Source organism: Carcharhinus amblyrhynchos, chromosome 19, assembly GCF_965287045.1.
Source record: "Carcharhinus amblyrhynchos chromosome 19, sCarAmb.v2.hapA, whole genome shotgun sequence".
Lineage (NCBI taxonomy): Eukaryota > Metazoa > Chordata > Chondrichthyes > Carcharhiniformes > Carcharhinidae > Carcharhinus > Carcharhinus amblyrhynchos.
The window spans coordinates 32,131,998-32,159,036 of record NC_137342.1 but is presented as its reverse complement, the minus strand read 5'-3'; the positions used below and the strand labels follow the sequence as shown (position 1 = coordinate 32,159,036).

General features: G+C 40.7%; 1 protein-coding gene across 1 annotated transcript; it reads right to left on the bottom strand.

The window, feature by feature from the left end:
- Positions 1–2,308: 2,308 nt before the first annotated feature.
- Positions 2,309–26,998, bottom strand: LOC145355423 (ADP-ribosylation factor 4). Its single transcript, XM_080207510.1, has 6 exons — positions 26,424–26,998; positions 19,887–19,967; positions 16,472–16,581; positions 11,531–11,602; positions 9,486–9,611; positions 2,309–3,946 (listed from the first exon to the last, which is right to left on the bottom strand). Exons 1-6 carry the CDS (start codon positions 26,488–26,490, stop codon positions 3,860–3,862), a joined length of 543 nt encoding a protein of 180 aa, XP_080063636.1. The 5' UTR covers positions 26,491–26,998; the 3' UTR covers positions 2,309–3,859.
- Positions 26,999–27,039: the final 41 nt, after the last annotated feature.

Here is a 27,039-nt window from a genome sequence, read left to right as displayed (position 1 = left end):
GGCCTTAATTAAATTCCTAATGTGAATCTTTATCAAAACTCTGCCTCCGTTTGAATATGAAACCAGACAGAACACCATTCAACCTGTTTGAGATACCAAATAAACCTTTAGTTGCTGTAATTACTGTAATCCTTTTTTTTGTTCTCTTAACATTGCTGAAATTTTATAGCTATGAATATTGTGTTCAGGCTTGCTCTGGTGAAGGCAATTTTCTGTCTAGGTGATAGATCCTTCTGTTTGAATTTGTGCTTCTGATTTTCCAACTTCATGCACAAGAATGCAAAGTATTATAAATAAGGCACAATGCTACAGTCTACCACTTAACATTCTGGTGTTCCCATGCATCTGCTACCCTTGTCCTGCTAGGTGATATTAGTTTAAAGCCACCACCTGACTTTGTTCTTTCGTTTCATCTTTGTTCAAACATGGCTTCCAAATCCCTGAACTTAAAGATTTTTTTGTACTAGAATACACTTCAGTTGCTGTGTTGATGATCTGCAATTGCATTGCTTACATTTTAAAGAAACTGTTTAACTTGCTGCTCCTGTCTGAATTATGCCTGTGCTCTAGTTTATAGTCAGAAATTCACTTGTCCCACTGTAAACAGCTTCTCTCATGTCTGAATATTATGGTGATTTGCAATTTTGTTACCCCCCCCCCCCAATCCCTCCATCAATTCTGCATGTTTCCAGGCTCTTTATTCCCATTAAAATGGCTTGAGTTGTACATTAATTCAAATTGCCTCTTTGTGCACTATACTTTTCTCTAGGTGCTGTAAGAAGTCTCTCAAAACCAGGTTACAGTCCAACAGGTTTATTTGGTAGTACAAGCTTTGAATGCTATCCCTTCATCAGGTGAGTCCACTCTCACCTGATGAAGTGGTGCTCCAAAAACTCGTGCTACCAAATAAACCTGCTGGACTGTAACCTGGTTTTGAGAGACTACTTACTGTGCCTACCCCAGTGCAACACTGGTATATCCACATTTCCTCAGGTGAACATCTTTGCTGTAAGCTGACCCCATCCTACCTTATCCCATTACAAAACCAGACTCTGGCCTCTATTCCTCATTATGTAACAGGGCTGAGTTAATTTGTGTTTCCTTCAATATAGTTGTTTGCATATGTTGCTTCAGGCTTGAGCTCATAATTCTATTTCTCTGTATTACTGTGAGCTCCCTCAAGTTATTGCACTTCCTTTCCTTTCTCTCAATCTCATTTAATCATAATCCATCTCTACTCCACCTTTCTGCCCTGCTGTTGTCCCAGGCTAGATTCCCTTTTAAATAAGCCTACAGCTTCCCTATGTGCCTTTCTAGACATTCATTCAGCCTACACTCACTAACTTTGCCACCAGCAGTTTCACTCACTAATCCCTCCTACTGTTCATTCTGTGGACTTTGGCACCTCACTCCATAATCTACCCCCAGAATGTCTGTCCAGTTGTGCATTACATTTGAGCTTAGTGGATAGTAAATCACACAGCTAACCACCAGTAACACACTCCCCTTTAACATGGCTTTCCAACCTGGCTACATCTCCCAATAATGGTCATCCCCAAACCATCAAATCACAATTTCCAGGATATTCTGGATTGCAAACTGTCATCTTAACACCCACTTCCCTGCCTCTGCCATGATCACTGCCAATAAAAATGCTCTTTGTCACTAAGATTGAGCTCACATGTTCAGCTGCCTCTGCCATCCTAGACTATCAAACCAAACACTCACTCTCAACTTAAACCTCACTCTTATTTTGAACTTCTATCTTTCTTTAGTATCATCTTGACATGCCTTCTCCAAATTCACCTTCTCCACTGGGCAGAGTTTATTTATTACTCACACAAGTAAGCTTACACGCACACTGCAATGAAGTTACTGTGAATATCCCCTCATCACCACACTCCGGCACCTGTTTAGGTACACTGAGGGAGATTTTAGCACATCTTCCAGAAAGTGGGAGGAACCCCCCACACACAGTGACCCCAAGCCAGGAACTGAACTCAGTACTAACCACTGTGCCACACTGGGGTTTGGGTTTCCTACGTAATGCCCTTAAGATGGTATGAAGAGCTAATTCCAAGTGACTGACAACTGGTTCCTCATCATCATAGTGTCAACTTGAGACATCAGATTATCAACTCCCTACCCTGGTACCAGTCTCACACCCTTTTGTTTGACTAAGTCTGGCTTATCAAACTTAAAGGTTGCTGCATTGCCTTCATGGTCCAAAGTTCCCATCAGAATCTAGTTCTTGTCATTTCCCTGAATTAAGTCAAAAATATGAAAAAATACAATTCTTGCAATAAAATATTAAGGAATGTTTCTGAAAAGGCCTTTATTAAGATTGAATCAATGTTTCAGAAAAGATACTACACCTTTAGTTACGTTCAATATGGTTTGCTTCAGCTCACTGATTTACTGTTTGTAACAATGCCAGTTATCAGAATCACAATCTCCACAGGGAATGCAATATACATTTGCAGGTGTGTTTACAGCATCTAAAGCACAAAGTGTTTACATAACCAAAAGAACATTACATTAACACACAAGGGGAATTTCAAGAAGGGCTCCCCATCATTATAACATTAGCGCAATTATATGATACCATGGCAGGATGAGGTAAACGCTCCATGCATACAATTTAAGATTTGGCTGTATTTTCAAACCATATATATATTTGTCTCAAAGAGACAACAACTGTTTTTCTGTACAATTGTGGAAATTATGATTTACATTTGAGCCACTGAAACAGCAAACCAGTGCCCTTTGTAACCTGATAGTTTATTCCTAAATTGAAAAGAAAAACGAAAGCACAGCCATAAAGTAAAATATACAAATTCTTCTGGTTTGAAGTGATGTAATTCCATTCAAAAAGGATTTCCTACCAAGGTCTGGATTTGCACAGCAGTGACATCAAGCCAGAATGCACTACAGTTAACCCTTCGTTGCACCAATGGGAGAATGTCAACACTGGAATCTTGTTGTTCAGGGATATAAGAGGGAGGAGACAAGCCCACTTTACCAAAAGGAAGAGGAAAGATCAAGAGACCACTTAAAAGGCTAAAGATATTAAGCTCCTTTGCGCAGGATGAAGTAAATGGAAAGAGATTTGGCTTGGTTCAGTTAACAGTGACAGTTGCAATGGGTTAAAGGGAGTTACTCTGAAAAGCCATGACCTGATTAAGGAACCTGATCACTATTATTGGCACCCCTCACAAATGTAGATTACAAATCCAAGCTACAATCTAACCGTTGAGTAAACAAGGATTCACACATTTCCTAATCCTGAAACAGCATAACCATAGTCATTACTGCTTCAATCAACATTGTAATTCACATTTGCAAAACATCTTCCTGGGGTTCTCAAATAGCATGTATATTTTGTGGAACACTGAAGAGGGAGTGTATCACTGTGCATTGAACAATCTTTTATATAATACTCTAAGGTTCAAATCAGAAATTTAGCAAATATAGCAAAATGCTGTATAAATGCAGTTCATCCAGTTGTTAGGGCATAAATTTAGATTGCAGTGAGAAACTACTGCAGTTGGGGGCTGGGTATAAATTTCTCATTCAGTCACAAGCAAAGATTCTAACTCAGCTAAGAAATTACAGACGCTGTCACTTCTTGACCTGGTCTGGTAAGGGGGCACCCATCATTACTGAATGAGGAGATCACACCTATTCAGAATTTCATTTTAATTAAAAAACACAGACCTTAAAGAGTCGACAAGCATGAGATGGAAAGCAAATCAAGGGATAGAACAGGAGAGTTAGGAAAAGGAAGCTATTGTTAAAAGTTCAAATCCTAGAAGTTGACACACTGATATAGGCAGGATAGTGGATGAAGCTGATTCTTCTATTGTCTGGACAGTTCAGTAGACAACCAATCCAGTCCTTCAAACAGACCTGTGCCCTGGGTGGCACATGTGGCCTGTATGTGCCACTGTGAGGACAAGAAAGAAAGAAATTAACAAACTTACAACAATCTTAGCTAAAGAAATAAATTTCAGTAGACAAAAATTTTTCATGGTGTAACATTGCAAGATACTATAATTCCCCACAGTAATTAAAAACTCGTATAATAATACAGATGGAATAGTGTTTTGGAGTTTGAAAAGTTTTGTTTCTCGCAGTTCACCCGAAATGCTGAAGTCTGAATCTTTAATACAAATGATGTGGAAATGCTGGCGTTGGACTGGGGTAAACACAGTAAGAAGTCTCAAAACACCAGGTTAAAGTTGACCTGGTCAACTTTAGCCATTAGCGATCAGAACTCCCCACTCACCTGACGAAGGGGCAGAGCCCTGAAAGCTAGTGACCTGTTGGACTTCCACCTGCTGTGAGACTTCTTATCGTCTTTAATACAAAGGCAGAACAAAGACCGCATTATCTAAGATGTGGCCATGTGACACAGGAAGCAGTTTAAAAAAACGTATGGTGATGGGGTGAAATTGCCCAGTTACTATGTGCTAATATGGAGGAGTGGTGTATGGCCAGGGTATTTTATGATTAGATTTTTAATTTGCTGTCAATTCTGTAAACAATATGAATGCTACAATATCTTTTAAGACAAGCAAATCACACTCAAGGAAACTGATGCTATTACATAAAATATTATTGGCCACAGCGAAACAGCAGAGGAACGGAACTTGTCTGAGTAGCTCTGACATTGAAGTGACAACGGTAAACATAGCTGGCTAAATCGTTCACCCTTCTATTTCTTATGGGTAACTTTGCAGGGATTAGCTACAGCTCCCAATGTTTATACTTCACACGCCAATTCAGACAAGTGTGAACAAGTTAAATAAGCTGTGATAAGATGTTTTACCGTGTTAAAGACACTATAAATGCAAATATCAGGTGTCCAAAACGGGGTTTATACCTGTTCCCTTTCAAAGTTTACTCAACTGCATTTCCAAGTGATCAGTGGGTAAATAAAATCTGATTTCTACAACTCGAGATGTCACAAAATTTTTTTTTTTTACAGCCAGTGAAATACTACTTAAATGTAGCTACTGTTGTGGGAATTCTGGCAGACAAATTGCATGAAAGTTAAAAAAGAGACAGATGACCATAGCTTCTCTGGACAAGAGATAAGTAGCGGTCAGGGCACCAAACAGAACACTCCTACTTACCACAGGGAATTACAGCATCTTGCCATGGGATCTTTTAGACTACCAGAGAAAGGGTTGATGGCTCATCCAAAAGATTATCTTCCCCTGCCCCCAATATTGCTGTTCTCCCCTGGTACAACTAAACTTTTTCTTTTAGTAGCAACTTTAATGTAATTAAACATCCCATGGTACTTTACAGGAGTATGATAAATCAAATTTTGACATTGCCACATAATACGATTAGGGAACATTGTCAAATGTTAAGTCAGGTAGATTTTAAGCAGCACCTTAGAGGAGAGAGAGATCAATAAGTACAAGAGATCCCTCAGTAAACAGCAACTTACATATAAAAAACAATTTTAACATAATAAACCCATAGCAGGAGAAGGATAGAACCCAAGGAGAGAAACATCAACAATATCAACTAAAGTGGGGACTAGGCAGGGAAGGTGTTTCATGGCAATAGGGTCAAGGTTGTAAAAGGCAAGTCTCATATGAGCATGGGAGGCCATGAGTTTGGAGTGAAATTCAAGACTAGGGCAGGGAGAAATTTAAAGCAATTTTGACCCGCTGAACTAGGGGAAAAGAGGGAAAAGGTAGGAGCATAAGGCTTAAGAGCAGGACTAGGCCATTCAGCCCATCACACCTGCTCCACCATTCAATAAGATCATGGCTGATCTGATTGTAACTTCAGCTTCACATTCCTAAATATCCTGATAAACTTTCACCCCCTTAGCTCTGCTTCCAGTATTTTGAGATAGAGATACAAAGACTCTAAACGGTAAGAAAAAAGCTTCTCAATCTGTGTTAAATGACCAACCATTTACTTATAAACCATGACCATTCTAGATTCCCCACAAGAGGAAACTTTGTTTCAACATCCACCCTGTCAGATCCCCCAGGGTCTTAACTATCTCAATCAAGTCACCTCTTACTCTTCTAAACTCCAATAGATACAAACCTAACCTGTACAATTTTTCCTCATGATACACTGGCCCATTCCAGGTATTAATCTGGTAAACCTTCTCTGAACTGCTTTCAATGCATTTACTTCCTTCATTATGGATGACTAGGAAGAGGGAGTGGGTTGGAGATGGGTGGATATAGGAGATTGTTTTAAATAACGTTCAGTAGCATTGGGGCGTCCCTGGTAAGGTAAATGAATATGGTACGATAATAATGTTTTTTTCTCTTTTCATTCACAGGTTTTAAGTCAGTCCGCCTTGTTGTCCAATGAGGGGCATACACACGATGGGTCGTACTTGGGCTGCTCTTGGTTGTTTGAGATTGGCCTAGTGCTTCATGTCGTTAGTGTGTGCTTAAACCAGACCAGATGCTGGGCAAGACGACAACTCAGTGACTATCACTGTTTGCTGTGCAGACACATCGATTTGGGCCAGTGTCTGTGGGAGTTTGCACATTCTCCCTGTGCTTGCGTGGGTTTTCTCCGGGTGCTCCGGTTTCCTCCCACACCCCAAAGATGTGCTATTAGGCTGAATGGCAGTAATAAATTGTCCCTAAATTAGTTTCCCTCAATGTGGATGGCCATAAAACAATAGATAAGGGTCATGGGTGGAGGGGGGGACTGGTAGTGTTAAAATGGCAGCGCGGGCTCATTGGGCCGAAGGGCCTGTTTCCCAGGCTGTTTTTGTTCTTTATTAAATAAAGAGACCAAGGCTGTAACATTACTCCACGCAGTCTCACTAATGCCCTGTGCAACCAAGACATAACCTCCCTTCTTTGGTATTCAATTCCCCTCACAATAAACAATCACATTATTTAATTATTTGTTGTACCTGCACTTGGACACCCAGATCCATCTCAATCTCAGAGCCCTGCAAATCTTTCACCATTTAAATATGTTTTATTATTCTTCCTGTTATAATGGAGTTTCACGTTTTCCTGCATTATGCTCCACTGACCAGATCTTTACTCACTTAGCCTATTTATGTCCCTCATGTAGCCTCCTTGCGCCCCATTCACAACTAACTTTGCTACATATTTTTCTGTCATCAGCAAAGTTAGCAACCATATTTTTGGTCCCTTCATCCAAGTCATTTACATAAATCATAAAAAAGTCAAGATCCTGTGACACATGACATCTTACCAAATTACCCATTTACGGCTATGTTTTCTTGTTAGCTAACCAATCTTCTACTTATGCCAATATGTTCCCCCTGCATCATGAGCTTTTATTTTCTGCAGTAATCTTTGAAGAGGCAGTTTACCAAATACCTTCTGAAAATGCAAGCACAGTGCGTTCACCAGTTTCCCTTTATCTATAGCTTATACTTGTATGTACAAAGGACTTCAAAGAATTGGTTAAATGTAATTTTCCTTTCACAAAATCATATCAACTCTCCCTCTGCCTGGGTCTCAACTCCACTTTCCTGTCTGCCTCCCATTACCCTTGACTCCTTTGTTCAACAAAAATCTGTCTAACTACCTTGAATATATTAAAGACCCAGCCTCCACCACCTTCTGGGAAAGGAAGCTCCACATGGAAAAACGTCTTCTGATCTTGATCTTAAAAGGTTAGATTTCTTATTGTAAAACTACGTGGCTAATTCTAGCTTCCCCCACAAGAGGAAACATCATCCTGATATCCACCCTATTGAGTCTCCTCAAGATCTTAGGTTTCAAGATCACTTCATTCTTCTAAACTTCAATAGGTACAGGCCTAACTGTTTCAGCCTTTCGTAAGAAATGCACTTTACCCTAGGAATGAATTAAGTGAATGAGTAATCAAAAGCAATTTTTTTTAAAAATGAGATCAAATAAGTATTATTTTGCAAGGTCAAAGCAGCACACAGTACTCCAGATGTGCTTTCACCAAGACCTACATAACTACAGTAAAACTTCTCCATTTCTAATATTCCATTCCTTTTGCAATAAATACCAATATTTCATTTGCCTTCCTAATCACTTAATTTATCTGCATACTAACTTTTCGCAATTATTTACCAGAACACCCAGATCCTCCATACCATTTAATTCTGCAATCTGTCTCCATTAAATATATATTGCTTTTCCATTCTTCCTGCTAAAGTGGACCCACGTTATATGCTGCCAAATTTTTGCTCACTCACTCAGACACTATCTTCTCAACAATTATCTTGGTGTCATCTGTAAATTTAGCTACCATACATTCAGTCCCCTTTACAATAAGCAGCTGATCAGATAGTATCAATCAGAATGACAAATCCAGGAGCTTATTTTTAGATGTTAGAGAGACAGGGGAGAGGAATTTAAGATGGCATTTTGTTAAAGTTGGGGTTTTGTTTTGGACAATAGTGAGCAGTTTTCACAGATAAGAGCAGGATCCAATAATACAGCATAGCCAGATCTGGCAGTGAATAGCTAAACCAGTTGTCCATCGTAACTGTTCACATCTGTGTCCCTTGGACAAGGGAGCAGAGATGAGGGCCATCCCAAAGGCAAGTTTGGGAGAGAACAATGGTTCAACTGGGCACTAGGGCAAAGGTGAGATAAGATGTGAATGAGAAAATCTGCAGCTGCAAAAAAGTCATGCTGGGCAGAAGGCCAAGGGTTAGATAGTTGGGATTTTTAAATTAAAATTTTAAACAAATTGGAGGATAGCTTTTGCCCAAAGGGCAGATACAAAAGGACAGCTGAGATAGGGAAATTGGGTGTGTGTGAAGATTAATACAAGAAAGTGATCAAAGATCACCTTATCCCTGATTAAAGTGGTGGCAGTGGTGTGGGGAGCGGTGCATGCATGCATAAGGGAGGTGGGTTAGAAAAGAGGAATTCAAGAATATAGGTTGGGACATTTACCTGGAGGGTGAGATTAAGGGAGAAAGGAAGGCAGTGAACTCAGAAGAGACCAAAAAAGAATGAGTCGGGATGAAGATTGAAATCCAGGATGAAAAGCCACGTGGTGCAGAGATTATGGGAGGCATACAATGAAGGCAACTCAGAATTTTCAAGGCACTTGAGTGGACAATAAGGAACGAGGATCTCAAACGAGAACCAAAAGATTCAAGAGAGGAGAAAATGGAGTAAAAGGACAAGGTTAACATCTGATTTGGTGATAAGCACCATCCTGCCACTGCCATAATTTTGGCAAGGCAAGTATTGCTCCTCTGACATTGTGCCACTCCTCAACCACTGCACAGTGTCAACCAAGGTTAATTGAACAAGTCTCAGGGTGTGGCTTGAACTCAGAAGCGTGTGTGCTATCTCCCAAGCCAAAGCCAACACTAATGGCTGGAAACAAATACTGCTTTTCCCTCTCAAAGCCTATTAGAGCTGCAGTTAAAAGCTAGCACCTTCTTTCCACTGAAACATTAAAGACGACACCAAACAACAATGGAGATGTGTATTTGAGAAATACAAAAGCCTTACAGTTCTATTGTGCATGCGCTGTAATCCCAGTTTCTCCGACAGCTCAGCAACTGCCATGGCATTTGGCAAATCCTGCTTGTTTGCAAATATCAGCAACACTGCATCTCTCAGCTCATCCTCTTGCAGCTGGGAACAAAGAGCAAAGTACAAGGCAAGTGAGCTCACTAATCACATGAATCAAAGTTAAAGAAACACTTTACTGTCATTTTAGAAGAAAATTGAAGGTTTAAGAAACCTTTACATAAATTAATTCCCATGTTTTCTAAATGTTTTAGAATGTCAACGTAAACTTCCTAGAGATAATAAAGAGTGCAATGGCAAAGAGGAAAACACGCTTTAGTAGGTAATAGAAGCTGCTTTCAGTAATTGTGCAGTCAATGCTGCAGAGCTCAATTTCTTATTGTTCTAGAGAACAAACCAAGATTGGACAGCCAATGTTGATCAACTATTCAACTGTGAACAGAGTGACAATTTAATCCCAATTATCCCCAAGAACTACACATCAATGTGAGGGTTAAATGAATATGCAGGAGCAGAAACTCTAGTTAATTTTCCCTTCTCTATGATGCAAAAATATTGAAGCTGACCTCCAAATCTTTAACAGTTGTATCAGTTGAAAGCATCTTAAGGGCAATTAGGGATGGGCAATGAATGCTGACCAATCCAATGAAGCCCACATCCCTTGAATTAATAAAAACTAATTCAACATAGGACAGCAATTGAACTTGGGATGTTTTTGGTGAACTGTCACTCAGCCACAGTTGAGGAGCCAGGAACCAGTTCCCTCTGGATGGCCAGGGACAGAAGCACGATCCCTATGCTCATTCAGGTGTCATTCTTGACATAAGTCTTATCTATAAGCAGCACTTTGTCAAGACTACAGAAAAAAAGGAAATCTTCAGTAAACTGGGCGATACCCCATGGAGATCACAGCTCAAAATCTGTCTGCTCTTGCCACCTGTAAATCTGTATGGTACCAATCGGCCCACAAAATAATCAATATAAAACTCAACAATATGCATTACCACAGCTTCTTTCTGACCAACTCACTTCCCCTGGTTTCCAGTTCCGAATAACACTGCCCCACCTCTATCATATCAGGAAGGTAATTGCAGCAGGCAGCCTACTGGATAGGATCTACTCCAGCCAAAGCCTGGCTTTATTCAATGACCTCCTCAAGCCACCAGCAATGCACCTTCCTCGTGCCACCTCATATGATTAAACCCACCATATCCAGGAGTAGCAGTTGAGAACCCACTACAGGAGAATTTGCAGAAGAAAATTTCATCAGAAACCATCACAAGCCTACTCCTTTGATCTTTCATGACAACAGTAGGCCCTTTTGAACCATTTCTTGGACAGGTCAATGCCTCTTTGAAGCCATCAACATCAGTGGGGTTGCAAGAACTTGCAACTGTGGCACAGTGCAAACAATGCCTCACTGTGAAGGAGTGGCCGCTGACTAATCTTGAGAGCCGGATTAGTGAACTTCATCTAGCCGCTGAAAACTATTGCCTGGCTCGGCCAACGCACATACTGCATGAAGTAAAATACATCAAATGTTCAGTTTAATCCTGTCTGTATTTATGATTGGCTCAGTGCCCCTTCTTATAATCTATGATTTTAATATCATTAGAGCCAAGTTGTCAATCTCATTTGAAGACTGGTCTCATTTTGCACCCCTGGGCCATTATCAACATTTTCGCAATTATTTCCTCAGTAAGTGATTTCTTTCTGCCAATAAATGTGACTACTGAACAAATGACTGCTGAGAAATCCATAGTAGGTGATGTAAAAGGGATATCTGTATAAATGGCTGACATAAGACAAAATGGTCAAATATTTATTTTCTAAACATTCTTGAAGGGCAAAATATGCAAATTGATTGGTTCCGCTATAAGAACTCATTTGTAAGATACTTCAGGACAGAGACCTCAGTTAAGATAGAACACAGACTTGATCCAGCAAAGAACCAGAACAAAGTGAGACCCCCATCTCAGACACTAAGAAAAACTGGGTTTTCAAACAACACTGCCATTTCTTACCATTTTTTGTAGCTCGTCTGCCGATTCTTGCACTCTCTCTCGGTCATTGCTGTCCACAACAAAGATTAAGCCCTACAAAGATAAACAATCAATAGCGTTATAGTAACTTGCCCTGTGGGCAACAGAGCACAACTCACTCCAACAGTGAACAGCATGAAGGATAACAGTTGCATGAGAAGGTATGAAACACTCGCTCACTAAGTATCTGTAGAATTCCAATTGAGTAGTTCTTTTTCTTGGCTGGATAATTTCTCAAAGCTTTTGTAATGGACAGTGGAGCTGAAATATTGTCCCTTGCAACTCAATATATCTCAACAATAATTGCCAAGGACTAATAATTTGCAGGAAAATTTCAAAATGACAGAGTCAAAGTTGGCCCTGGCAATTTGCCATGTAAATCTTTGGCTCCTTCCTGCTTATCATCTATTTGCTGACCCTTGGCAACATCATCCGAACTGTGCTGGTTTTCACATGCAGCTCTAGCTCTTTCACATCCTCCAACACCATTAAATTATCAAACTGTTTGTCTGATATCCAGGACTAGATGAGCAGAAATTTCCACCAATTATTAAGATTGCCAAAGCTTTGATAGAATCCTGACAGTGCAGGAGGAAAACATTTGGCCCATTGAGTCAGCACAAACCACAATCCCACTCATGCCCTATTCCAGTAACTCCACACATTGACTCTGGAGTCAATTTACCATGGTCAATCAACTTAATCTGCACACCTTTGGGCTGTGGGAGGAACTGTAAAAAGTCTCACAACACCAGGAAACCAGAGCACCCAGCGGAAACCCACGCAGATGTGGGGAGAATGTTCAAACTTCAACAAGAAAGTGACCCAATTGAACGTGGGTTCCACTGTGCCACCCTGCTGTTACAAGCTCCATTCCCCCACCCAACACTGAGGCTAAAACAGACTGTTCACAACCTTGGTGCGATTTGACCAAGATGAGCTTCTGACCACATCCACGGCATTACCAGGATTGCTCATTTGCCCTTCTATATAATCACCCAGGTCCACCTGCCTCAGTCCATCTGCTACCGAAACATTCATTTATGTCCTTCATTACCTGCATATGCGACTATTCCAACATACTCCTGGCCAGCATAAGGCATTTTACCCTCCATAAACTTGATCCATTCATTTATCACCATGAGCTACATGGGCTCCCAGTAAAGCAGCACCTTGATTTTAAAATTCTGTTTTAATATCACTTCCTAGCCTTGCTCCTTCCCATTTCTAATATCCTGCAGCTCCACAACTTTATCAAATTCTGGCCTCCAGATCTGGCATTCCAAATTTTGTTTGTTCCACCATTGGTGGCCATGTCATCAGCTGCTTAACTCAAGCTCCAAAATTCCCTCCCGAAACAACTGAGTCACTCAACCTCTTTCTTCAAGACATCCTTTAACCCCCGCCTTCCTGTCCACGTGCTTGGCCATCTGCCCCAATATTGTTTTTTTTTGTTCTTTCATTATGTGAACATTACAGGTATTCACTGCTTATCCCTAATTGTCCTTGATAAGGTGGTGGTGACCATCTTCTTAAACCACCACAGTCCATATGTGGTACAGATACAGCCATAGTGCTATTAAGACAGGAGCTTTTAATGAAAAATTTCATTGAAAGCAGTTCAGAGAAAGTTCACTAGGATGAGCCCCAGTATGGAGGAATTCCCTTATGAAGGAAGGTGAAAACAAGCTGCAACTCTGCTCATTGGAATTTAGAGGAATGAGAGGTGATTTCATTGAAACATCCAGATTCTTTAAGGGACATGACAGTGTAAATACTGAGAGGATATTTCCCTCATGGGAGAATCTAGGACTGAAGCATTCTCAGAATAAAGGGACACCAATCTAAGACCAAGATGAGGAGGAATTTCTTCTTTCAAAGGGAGTCTTTGGAACTCCTTGCTACAGAGCCGCAGAGGCAGAGTCTTTGGGTATAGTTAAGGCAGAGTTAGATAGATTTTTGATCAGTAAGGGAATTGAGGATTCCAGGGAGGGGGCAGGAAAGTGGATCTGAGGAATGTTAGATCAGCTATGATCCTACTGAATGGTGAAGCAGGCTCAAAGGGTCGAATGGCCTACTCCTGTCCTTTTTTTACGATTTTATGATCCAGGATTATGATCAAGTGACAGAAGAAATAACAACATGGTTCCAAGTCAAGGGTAGTATGTGACTCAGAGGGGGAAGTGCAGATGGTGGTGTGCCCAAGTCTGCTGCCCTCACTCTTCCGGGTGGTACAGATTGTGGGTTTGAAAGGTGCAGTGAAAGAGGGTAAAAGGAACTGTTGCAAAGCATCTTGTAGATGGTGTACAGAGCTTCCACAGTGCACCGGTGTTGGAGAGAACGAATGTTTAGGGTGGTGTTGCATGCTGTTCAAGGAGGCTATGTCCAAGATGGTGTCACACTTAAGTGTCGATGGAGCCGCATTCATCCAGGCAAGAGTATTATTCCATCGTACTCCTGATTTGTGCCCTGTAGAGGAACAGGTGGGGATTCAGAGGTGGGTCCTTCACCACAGAATCAGAGTTTGAGCTGTTCTTGTAGCACAGTATTTATATGCTGGTTCAGTTCAGTTCTGATCAATAGTAACTGCAGGATTCAGCAATAAGCCCACTGAATCTCAAGGGGTGATGGTTAGATTATCTCTTATTGGAGATTGGCATTGCCTGGCACACAAATGGCAAGTAACATTTTTGCCACATCAGCCCATGCAGCTTGGTGTCAAACTTTGCTTTATATTTCACCTGTGAAGCATCCTAAAGATGTTATATAAATACAAACTGTTGTTGCACACGAAACACTAACCCAAAGAATCAGAGAATTGGACAGCACAGGGAGTCATTCTACCCATCAAGGCAGTCCCAGCTCTTTTACATCCAGTTAGTCCGAGTGCCCCCCACTCTTTCTGCAAATGCTTACAAATTTATCTCCTTCAAATAATTATCCAATTCCCCTTTGAAGGCTACTACTGTATATGTATCCACCACCATATCAAGCAGTGCTTTCCATCCCATTATCTAATATATGCAGTGAATAGTATTGCACCACCCTATGGACGACCACTAGTCATATTCTGTAAATTATCCTTGCAAGTTGCTTGGAGCTCAGCACATATCCTAACCAGGTCAGTAAGTTGTCTTCAACACATGAGCTTCTTATAAGTAACAGTCTCTTTGGAGTTTTTAACAAATGCCTTCAGAGGTCCATATAAGTGACATCCATAGACATTCCCATGTCCATTACTTTAATCGCCTCTAAAAACATTCAATCAGATGCACCAAGCATGATTAAACAAAAAACAGAAAAATGCTGGAAAATCAAACAGTTACACATCTGGACTGGCTCACTCTAACCAGCTGAAAATGTTCAAGATGAAGAATCATCTTATCCTTGATTATAGACCTGAACTAGTTTCCCAATGAACATCCATTTTTTACTTTACCTTAAACAGCAGAGTAATGTGTACAATTTTCCAATTTAAATGAACAATTCCTGAACCAAGAGAACTTTGGAAGTTTGATTTGGGCATCTACAAATTTTTTTTAAATTTGTCGTCCTAATTGCCCCTTGGGTCAAGTGGCTAGCTCGGCTATTTCTCAGGGCAGTTAAAAGTTAACCATATTTCTGTGGATCTGAGGCCATGCAGGCCAGATCAGGTAAAGATGGCAGATTTTCTTCCCTAAAGGGGATTAGTGATCGAGTTGGTTTTTTCCAAAAACCGTTGATGGTTTCATGTTCCCCATTACAGATGCGAGCTTCCAATTCTAAATTTTATGTATTTGAATTTAAATTTCACCAGTAACAAGGTGGAATTTGAAGCCGCGTCTCCAAGGCATTACCCTGGACTTCTGGGTTACCTGTCCATTGACACTGGATGGCATGATGATTAGCACTGTTGCCTCACAGCACTGAGTTTAACTCCAGCGTCAGGTATCTGCCTGTGTGGAGTTTGCAAATTCTTCCAGCGTCTGCATGAGCTTCCTCCCACAGTCCAAAGATGTGCAGGTCAGGTGGATCGACCATGCTAAATTGCCACTTAGTGTCAGGGGATTACCAGGGTAAATACGTGGAGTTACAGAGATAGGGCCTGGGTGAGATTGTTGTCAGTGGAGGCTCGATGGGCCTGATGGCCTCCTTCGGCACTGTTGGGATTCTATTAGCTGTATGCCACCCTCTTTCCCCAAAGTAGGTGCTTCCTTTGAAGTCATGGTCTGGGGGATTTGCCACTCTTTAGTACCAATTTTCTTTGTTACTTTTAATTTGTTTCTGTTAATTTGGCAAGTCCTTTATCAGGATTTAATATTAGTTTCCTTGGGACATCAACTACAAATACTGATGCGAATAAGCATTCAACAATTACACCATTTCCTTATTTTCACTTGCAATATTACTTACTAGCTTAAAAGGCCCACATTTAATTGGCATTCGGGCTGATAGCTAACCAAGTTAGAAATTGGCTTTTGTAGAGAGGCCATCTGTATAATCTGCCACATCAATGGATAAATGCACCAAGATCAACTCAGGTAATGAATTTTTATTTTACACAATTCAATGTTCTATTTATATTACATAAATGAAAGCACCTAAAATCATTAAATCCAGTTGACCAGCATACCAACATATTATTCCCCTTTTCATTCATAGGCAAGTATATTCTTTTATGTTGCAATGAAGAATGATGGCTGTTGTGGGAGGAATTACTTTTTAAAAATTCACTTATGGGACATGGGCATCGCTGGCTAGCCAGCATTTATTGCCCATTCCTAGCTGCCCAGGACAGTTGAGTGTCAATCTCAATATTGAGACTCTGGAGTCACATGCAGGCCAGACCAGGTAAGGACAGCAGATTTCCTTCCTTAAAGGAATACTCTGTGAAATAATGGACGGTATAATTAAGACATGCCCAAGAATTCAGCATTCACATACCTGTGTGTTTTGGAAGTAGTGCCTCCACAAGGGTCGGATTTTATCTTGACCTCCAACATCCCACACTGTGAAGCAGATATTCTTGTACTCTACAGTCTCCACATTGAAACCTATAATGAAATAACTCCTTAATGTTTAGTCATTAGGCACAATCTGCGTCAGGATTGTACAACTTCAACTTATTTTTAATCAAAAATCATGCTTCTGACAATTGCTTTCTACTGAACATGCTCCCTCATTTGTAGTTCAAATCTAATCCCTAACCGGTGCCAGTTTTTGCACTTCTACTCTTCTGCCTATAACCTAGACACCATCCTGCTGAGTAATCTCAGTTATCCGAGTGCCTCACTCTATTCTCTTTATCCCACTGTCTCATTACAAACAGACAACCATCTAACCCCAGCTTTCCCTCTCTGGTCTTTCTGTCCAATATACCAAATGGGGACTAACCTGGCTAACCACTTGCCCACCTAATACTCTCTGCTTCAACTCTGCATTTCTCTCCAGAATTTCTGTTCACTTACAAACAAGATTTCTGCTGTTTTCAACTCTATTCTGGATAATCATGTGGACATTATGATTTTGACAAACTTTTTGTGGATGATAATATTTTGCCTCTCACCAAGCCTAATTTGCTCATTCATACCTTGGTGTCTCCCTATACTTACTCCTCTGCCATTTGTTCTATTTTATTTCCTCTAACCTTTCTTTAAGCTCTTCACTGGCAATGATCCTTACTATTCATTTAAGGTTCTAAGATATCTTTCTTCAGCAACTACATGGAATAACTCAGTAATTTCAACCTCCCATCTCAATTCCTACTCATCTGATTTCACTGCTGTTCCTAAACCTAACTTATTGATGCGACCATCTCCTTTTCTCAAAGCGCCCTGACTTCAATGGTCCTACTAAATAAGACTTTATTTTACTATTCATTTATACTCAACTCCTTTCCTCCCACAACTCTTTACTGGAGCTTCTATGACACTCACAAAGTAATATCTAAGACAATGTGCCTGCTTGACTGGCATTTGTAATTGGTCAGATTAGAAACGCCGAAGTTTTATGGAGACCACTCGAACAATAATTTTTGCATCTTGAATTTGGCTAGGATCAGCATGATTTGTTTCACTTCAGGTATGATTCAATGACCCAATAGAGGGCTTTTATCAAACAAAGTTTATTTAAGACTATAATTAACATGTATAGAAAGAAAATTAGTAATACCTTTTAACGATTACAAAAAACAACCACAATAATGTATAATTGAATATTAAAGTTGTTCCAACAAACCAAAACCTTACATAGACAAAATTCTTTTCACAACCTTAACATAGCATAGATTAAAATCTCACAACTGGAACTGAGTCCTTTGGAAGCCTGCACTTTCCTTCTGGAAGGCAAAACATTGCCCGAGATAACCAGCAGAATTTCCGAGTAGAGTAGGTTAACTTAGACTTCAGCTTCTTTCTTGCTTGATGCCTCTGCTAAAACTAAAAACTAAAGTGCAGCCTCAGAACACTCAAAACTGAAACCATAAACTCATTGGAAAGAAAAATAAACTGTACAAAAACACATGACCTTTTCTCCCAACAATGCAGGATTGTAAAACTAATCCCAGAGTAAACACAAACAACCCCATTTAAGCCACTTAAGAAGCAATAAAAGGATAATTCCAGCCAAATCGCAACAATGGCAGTGAAACTGAGAGTTAAGAAACCACTGAAACAGAGCTACAGAAATCATGATTTAAAAACCCTTTCTTAAAGGTACACTAACATTACACATCTTACCCATTATCTTAAACATTCACTCCCACTACCACCAATCCACAGTGGCAGCAGCACATACCATCCACAAGACACTGCAGCAACTCAAGATCTCAAATTTCCAAACCTATGATCTTTATCACCTAGAAGAACAAACAAGAGCAACATACCCCTGAAACACTAGGGCAGGCATGGTCCCCTCCAAGTCACGCATTATCTGACTTGGAAATATATCACCCTTCTCTGTCAGTGTGTGAAAATTGTGAAACTGCCTCTTACAGCACTGTGGGTGTACTTGTACCATATGGACTGTAGTGATTCAAGGCAGCAACTCACCACCACTTTCCCAAGGGGGGGCAATTAAGAATGGGCAAAAATGTGGCCTAGCCAGTGACACACATCAAGAACAAACAAACACTTCCTTATGCAATAGCCCCAGAAAGGAGCGTAATCGGAGCTATCAAAACTCAATGCGTAGCTGTTAGTTATTTACTACAGTGCTCACCTGCCTATTTAGTCAACCACTCTCTTACTTCCTCTTTTGATGCTCTTGTCCCCAGCCGAATGTCTAGTCTCCTCCATGCTGGGAGTTTCTGCACAGTATAGTCCTTTTTTCCAGTTTCACCTGGCCAAGCTATGAAGACTTGATTATCTGGTACACAGTTGATTTTCCCTCTAGCACAATATCTGGTTGAATCACAGCTAACACCATCAGCCCCTGTGTTCCTTTGCTAAAACACCTTACAGCTTTTTGCCATGAACAATATCCTTTCTAAACTTCTCACACTGCAATAAACTCATGTATGACTTTGCCACCAGAAACAAGGCCTGCAATCAGCTATTGATTTACTGTTCTCCTGACCCACTGAATCCAATCCTGTCTCAGACTGTCTCACCCTTAACTCATATGCCTTGCCAGTTTTCTCATCTTGCTTTGTATCCTTGCCAAGCTCCTCTATTTTCCTAGTTCCCGATAATATATCTTCAGGTATCGTCATCCTCAATTTCAAAACTACCATGAATGCCTTTTCAAAAGCCTCACACTTAACCGCTCCGTCCTTGAAGCTAATGTCTCATTGCCTTTTTCTCACCAAAGGCCTAAACGTGTTGCTATCCATAAATCATTCTCATATTTCGCATAATGACTCTGAATCGCTCCCATCAAGTCTCCATGACTCTAGCTGCAGCTCCACCAGTCCAGAGAGCATGGCCCATCATTCTTGAAGGCTAAGTATTGGTTCTAGCTATACAATCTGCATATATATGAGTTTCTCAATGATGATCACACCTTAAGCCTTCTAGGGCACAAACTATTGAATTATCTCCTTAAACCGCTCCACGTCTCCTTTCTCCTCCTTCAGATTCAACTCCAAGCACTGATCGCCCCAACTAGTATCTTTTTCTTGACTCAGCACCCATTTTAGTTTGATTACACCTGAAAGATGTAATTCTAACGTGTTGTATAAATGCAAGTTACATTGAACATCGATGGTTCCTTTACTTGAGGGATTGTTCCTCTTGCAAGTCTCCCAGCAGTATAAGTGGTGGAGATGAAATTGGTCAGCTTATCTTCCCAGCAGTTAGATGAACTAAAGAGAATGAATATTTTAACTTACCACAGAAATATAATCTACTGAGAAACCTACCAATTGTTGGAATGGTGGTAACAACCTCGCCCAGCTTCAGCTTGTACAGAATTGTAGTTTTACCAGCTGCATCAAGTCCCACTGAGAAGAAAATAAGGCAATTTAAATGATTTACATTATGCTAAAACTTCCTTAACAGTATGTTATATCCTAAACTTTTTGACGGCGTATTCCCTATTTAAATGCATATTTACAACATGGGAGATAATCTTCACCTTTCATTTATAGTTAAACACAATTTTTTCGGTTGGCTTTCATTGGAACAGAGACAGTTATGGATTAATTTGACAAAGGTAATTAGTTTCAAAAGGAGAATACAATGAAACGAAACAGTTTCCAATGATTGAGGAGTCTAGAACAAGTGGACATTGATACAAGTTTTTGTTAAGAGGTTTAGGCAAGCATAATGGACAACCTTTATTCTTGTTCTGAAGATGTGGAAATCACTAATGGAGATAGTAACTCAAGCAGTAACCATGTAAATAGTTAATAGATTACACTGAATGTACAATATTCCAGAATTAACAGGCCATTCTGTCCAATTGATGATGCCACCCTTTCCTTCCAACCTTCACCTAACCACAACATATCCTTTGAACAGCAGTTATAACACAAGATAGAGCATCAAGAAACACTGGACAAAGACAATTCAATAACTGAATGGGCCTTCATAACAGCTGGATCAATCAAATTGGCATAGGTAATCTGGAAAATGAATGCTTTCAAAATAGCTTCATAGAACAATACATTCGTAGAACAATCAACTGGATTTTAGATGTACTATTGAGGCAGGATTAATTTGTAATCTCATTAGAAAAAGATGCTCTGCAAAACTGTGGTCATAACATTCAAGATAGTCAATTTTAAAAAGTGACATACACAAATCCAAAACAACATTAAACTGACTGAAGTAAATTACTTTAGTCTGAGGGGACAGCTGGCCAAGATCAGTTGGGTAAGAAACTACAAGGTATGGGAACTAAACACTGAATTGTTTCTTTAAATGTTCCCCAAAATGTTCAACACTAATACATTTAATTAAAGACACGAAAAAATAAGTGACAAAGATCTATGGCATACTAAGAAGTTTTGAATAGTACCAAATGAAAACTACAGGCTTATAATGTTGCAAACAATAATAGTAAGTATTAGGATTGGAAGAGTTTAGAAACTAGCAAAGAGTAACAATGAAGTTTATAAAAAGGGGAAAATATAAAATGAGTGTAAACTAGCCAGAAATACAAAACACAACTGTAAGATTTTTTGTTAATATTCAAAAAGGAGGCCAGCTGAAGAAAATGGTAGCCTTTGGCGACAAGGACAAGAAAACACAGAATGAGGAAATAACAGATGGTGGCCAAATCTGCGTCTGTCTTCACAGTTGAAGATAGAAATTACGTACCAGAGATAGCCTATCCGAGGAGCTAATGTTGGGGAATTTAAAATAATTAACATTAGCAGAGGAAAGGTGTTAGAAAAACACAAGAGCAAACCTGCCCTCAAATCCCCAAATCCTGGTGGTCTATGTACAAGAATTCTAAAAGAGATAGTTGCAGCTAGTGGATGCACTGGTCAGAATTTTCTAGAATTCCCTGAATTCTGGAATGGACCCAGTGCATTGAAAGTTAGCAAATAGAACATTATTCAAGAAAGTAGGGAGGGGGAAAACAGGAAACCACAGGCCAGTTATCCTGACAACAATTGTCAGGAAAATGCTGGAATCTATTAAGAAAATCTTAATAATGCACTTAGAAAATCATACTACAATCAAAAAGGCTAAAGGTTTTAAGAAAGAAAAATCACGTTTGGCAAAGTTATTAGCTATTTGGGCATGCAGCTTATAGGTTAGATAATGGGGAGCCAGATGTAGTATACTTGAATTTCCAAAAGGCATTTGACATGATGCCACACAAAAGATTAACATGCAAGTTAAGAGCTCACATGAGGGGTGGCATAGTGGTTAGCACTGCTGCCTCACAGCACCAGGGACCCAGGTTCACTTCCCAGCTTGGGTCACTGTCTGTAGAGTTTGCACATTCTCCCTGTGTCTGCTCTGGTTTCCTCCCACAATCCAAAGATATGCAGGTTAGGTGGACTGGACATGCTAAGTTGCCCCTTAGTGTCAGGGAGACTAGATAGGGTAAATGGGGATAGGGCCTTATGGTTGGTGCAGACTTGATGGGCCAAATGGCCTCTTTCTACACTGTAGGATTCTATGATTATGGAGTTGGAGTAATATATTAGCACTGAAAGATGATTAGTTCACAGAGACAGCAGAGGGTAGAGACAGGCAAGGCATTTAAGTTTGTAGGTTGTAACAAGTGGAGTGACACAAAGATCATTGATAGAGTCAACTATTTACAATCTATACTAATGGCTTAAATTAAGAGATCAAGAATAATGTGTCCAAGTTTGCTGCCAATACAAGGCTATATGGGAAAGTAAGTTATGAGAACACAAAGGCTGCAAAGAAATATATACAGGTTAAGTGTAACCAAGTGTTTCATGGGGATTGCAGACATACCCAATTCTCTTGACCCCATCATACTGTATGGCGACAGGGTAGGTTCACCAAACTGGCCTCTGGGATGAGGGAGTCAGTTTGTCTTATAGTGAAAGATTAACTAAATTGGGTTTATAATCTCTGGAATTTAAGAATGAGAGGTGATCTTATTTAAATCTATAAAATCCTTAAGGAGCTGAGGGAGAGGGTAGATATTGAAAGATTGTTTCCACTGATCGGGGATTCTAAAAAAGGAGGGAGTAAAAGTCAGGATAAGGGACCAGTTATGGCCAAGAGAAGGAGAAATTACTTCACTCTGCGGGTTGTGAACCTTTGGAACATTCTGTCTGAACGTTGCAAATGCACCATTGTTGAATACATTTAAAGCTGAGATAGGCAGATTTTTGGTCTCGGAATCAAGTGATACGTGGAGCAAGCAGGTAAAGAGTCGAAGCCCAAGATCAGCTGTGATGTTGAATGGTGCATCAGGCTCAATGGACAACATGATCTACTCCCATTTCTTGTGCATTAAACTGCTTGCCTGATATCCAGTGTTGGATCATTGCAATTTCTTCCATTGTCTGACATCTGTAAGCCCAAGCCTGGATATTATCCAGCTCCTGCCGTTTACAGTAATCAAGGGCAAGCCAATCCATTACCAGAGGAATTGCAACTGAACCCAAAGAACTTTGGCAGCAATGCAACATCCTTGGGCCACAGCGATGGGCCAAGTCACAAGAAAAAGTGCGAACGCACAGATTGCAACCACTGCCCATTTCCACATGACCCACTTTGAGGGAAATTCTTCAACATTAAGGGCCATTTATTTGACCTGTCCTCAGAAAAGCATCTCACGCATCTATGAATGTTGCTATCAAGTTTCTGATCAAAAGTGACTCTAAAGGATGTTGACAGTGAGAGATTCAATGTTGACAATTGCATTGATTACCAAAGGGAGGTGGCTAGGCTCTTATTGGAGATGGACATTGCTTTTGTATAACTGCCAGACAATGTCTCATCATTCAAGCCCAGATGTTGCTTAGGACCTGCTGAATGCAACCAGACTTGAATAACCTGAGGAATTAGGAGTGAAGCTGATACTGCAATCATCATTTAATACTTCCACTTTGAACCTTGTGACAGAAGGAGACACTGCCCTGAGGAACTCCTGCATCAACATCTTGGCACTGAGATAACTTGCATCCAATGGCCACACGATCTTCCCTGGGTGCTGGATGCAACTTCAAAGATTCACAACTGGCTGACAACAGAATGCTACTTACTCTTGTTCACGTGCATGTGGCTCAACTTCATCAAGTTGGCACCTCATGATACACGTTTCTGTGTCTGACATGTTATTCTACACTTACTGAACCCTTGTTTACAGAAGGAGAGAAGGATAAACTTCACCAGGTTTACAGTGTGGTAAGAAAGCTTTCAGAAACAATGATCCAAAAGAAAATTAAACATCTGAACAAGTATGAGCAAAATAAAGTCAGCACAATTGATGACAGCAAAATGGGATTAATTTGACTGAGTTTTTGAATGAGCTAACAGAAGCTGGATGAGGGCAGTGCAGCAGATGTTGTGCATATGGACTTTCAAAAGGCATTTTATATCTCAGGCTTGTTAACAAAACTGAAGCCCAGGGAACAAAAGGAACAGCAACAGCAGCATGGATACAGAATTGACTAAAAAATAAAAACCTGTTGTTACAGTTGGCAGTTTATTTTCAGACTTACATTAATGAATAGACCTGAGGGTACAAGAGTGAAATTCAATTTGCAGATGCTAAAATTTGCAAGTGAGGTAAACAGCATGAAAGACGTTTAGACTTCAAGACGACAGATAGGCTGATGGAATTAAACATCAAATGAAACTCAGAAAAATAAGTGCTAGATTTTGTTAGGAAGAATGGGAAGACAACACAGCAAAATAGTATAATTCTAATGGGGGTTTGAGAACATCCTGAGCTTTATAAATGGAGCAATGTTTTTCTCAGGGGATCGAGTGTGTTTGGAATTCTTCCTGAAAAGATGGTGGATCAGAGTTAGTGAATATTTTTAAGTCAGAGCTAGATAGGTTCTTCATTATGAAGGATAAGCAAGGTGGTGGGAGGTCATTGGGGATAGACAGAAAGCAGAATTAAGATTCAAATCAGATCAGCCATGATCTTATTAAATGGCAGAACAGGCTTGAGAGGTTAAATGGCCTACTCCTTATTCATACGTTAATAAAAAAGCCAGAGATATGTCCCAGTTTTAGTAAAAGCATGAAGATTGCGCAAGGATGAAGAGATTTACCAGAATTATTCCAGAGACAAGGGATTACAATTACATGGACAGACAAAAATTGGAATTGTTTGCTTTAATCAAAGGCCAAGGCAATACTTTTTAGAGGTGTTAAAATCATGAAGGGTCCAGACAATGCAAATTAGAAATTGTTTCTAGTGGTTGGAAGGTGGATAATCAGATTTACAGTGACTGGCAAAATAACCAGGGGTGACATTTGGATAAACTTCTCTTATGCAACCTATGTTTGGGATTTGGAAAGCACTGCCTGATAGGGTGGTAACTACCAACTCAACAGTAATTTTGATTATAAATAATTCAGAATGTAGAAGGGTGAAATGAGCAAGTGTGGCAGATGAAGTTTAACAGAGAAATTTAAAGTTATTAACTTTGCAAGGAAGAATTAATAGCAGTACAAGGAAATTGGTGTAATTTTAAAGGGTGCTCAGGAACAGGATCACGTGAAATGTATATACACAAACATTTGAAGCAGACATCAAAAATTTGGAAGGCATAAATGATGTTTAAATTCATAGATGGAAACCATACAAAAAATCTGCACAAAGATTTTGTAAAACACTGATTAGACACAGTGGATCAGTGTGTCCAATTCTGTGCACCAATCATGAAGGAGGTGATCAAGAAGGTGCAGGAGAGATTTACTAGAATGGTACCAGAATAAGGAGTTTTATATGAAAGATTTAACAGATACTAAAATATCATAAATGATTCTGACGGAATTAATATGGGGAAATGGTTCCAATAACTGAAGGGTCGGAAAACGCAGCTGTAAGGTCATTAACAAAAGAACCAGAGGCAGCTTTTTTCATTCTTACATAACGAATTGTGGTGATCTGGAACGCAGTGGATGTGGTTTCAACTGTAATATTCAGAAAAAAAAAATCGGATAAATGCTTGAACGGGAAGAAAAACAAAGGTGCTGGGATGAGAACATTTTTTTAAAAAGTTTATTACTGTCAAGTAGGCTTATGTTAACACTGCAATCCCCCAGTCGGCACACTCCTGCACCTGCTTGGGTACACTAAGGGAGAATTTAGCATGGCCAATGCTCTAAACCAACACATCTTTTGGACTATGAGGGGAAACTGGAGCACCTGGAGGGTACCCACGCAGACATGGGGAGAATGTACAGACTCCACACAGGCATTGAGCCAAGCCAGGAACTGAACCCCAGTCCCTGGCGCTGTAGCAGTGATAACCACTGTGCCACCACAGGGAGTAGAGATATTGGAATAGTCCTTTCAATAAGCCAACACAAACATAACAGAATAATGACCTTGTGTTATCACGTTATGATTCTAAACAAGAAAGTAACACACATAGATGAGCATCTGAAAGGAGGTCAAATTATCATTCACGGTGTAGATATTCTGTCTTAAAATGTACTTTTATCATTAAAATAGGCAATATTTTATACTCAATGAAATAACAACCAAAGTCCAACACCAGTTTTACATCTATCAAAGGAACACACACACCAAGTGTATATTTGTAGAAACAACAATGGTTTATCATAAAACTAAACAGGATCAAAAGGTACATTGATGCGTTAGACTCTTATCCAGGATCACTTTCCTGTCTACAGGCATATCTGTGCAATCCTCCACCATCCATTTCCTTCAGTCTGACCACGAACAGCAGAATTTCTATACTCCAGAGCCGGAGAGCTTTATCATGTTGCCCCGGAGCCATTCTTTTGGGCCGTGATTACATTGTACTCACCCATCAGGATCCGCATCTGCTTCTTCCCGAAGAGTCGGTTAAATAACTGCGAAAAAGAAATCCCCATAGTTCCGGGTTCAGAGCGGGCCCTAGGGGCTCGAGTGGGCCCGGGATCTAAGTCTAGCTGTTAGAGCTGAGACCTGAGGCCGGGCGGCTCCGGGGCCGGGCGGCTCGGGGCCTGGGACCGGGCGGCTCGGGGTTTGGGGCCTGGGACCTGGGACCGGGCGGCTCGGGGTTTGGGGCCTGGGACCGGGCGGCTCGGGGTTTGGGGCCTGGGACCGGGCGGCTCGGGGTTTGGGGCCTGGGACCGGGCGGCTCGGGGTTTGGGGCCTGGGACCGGGCGGCTCGGGGTTTGGGGCCTGGGACCGGGCGGCTCGGGGTTTGGGGCCTGAGGCCTGTGGCCAGACGGCTCGGGGATTGGAGCCTGGAGCCGGACGGCTCGTTGTTTGAGGCCGGGGGCCGGGCGGCTCGGGGTTTGAGGCCTGGGGGTGCGGCGACTCGGGCTGGCTTCGGCGCCTGGGGCCGGGCGGCTCGCGCTGAGTCTTGACTTCGGGCGGGAGTAACCGGAAGTGGCCGGTGATGACGTTGACAATGACAGCTTCCGGCCAACGAGTAA

Excerpts from the sequence above, each read along its gene's own strand:
- LOC145355423 (XM_080207510.1), bottom strand. The coding sequence starts at position 26,490 with ATGGGGATTTCTTTTTCGCAGTTATTTAACCGACTCTTCGGGAAGAAG. Across the intron at positions 16,582-19,886 it reads TACCACCATTCCAACAATTG|GTTTCAATGTGGAGACTGTA; the intron begins GTAGGTTTCTCA and ends ATTTCATTATAG. Across the intron at positions 11,603-16,471 it reads ACTACTTCCAAAACACACAG|GGCTTAATCTTTGTTGTGGA; the intron begins GTATGTGAATGC and ends TTATCTTTGTAG.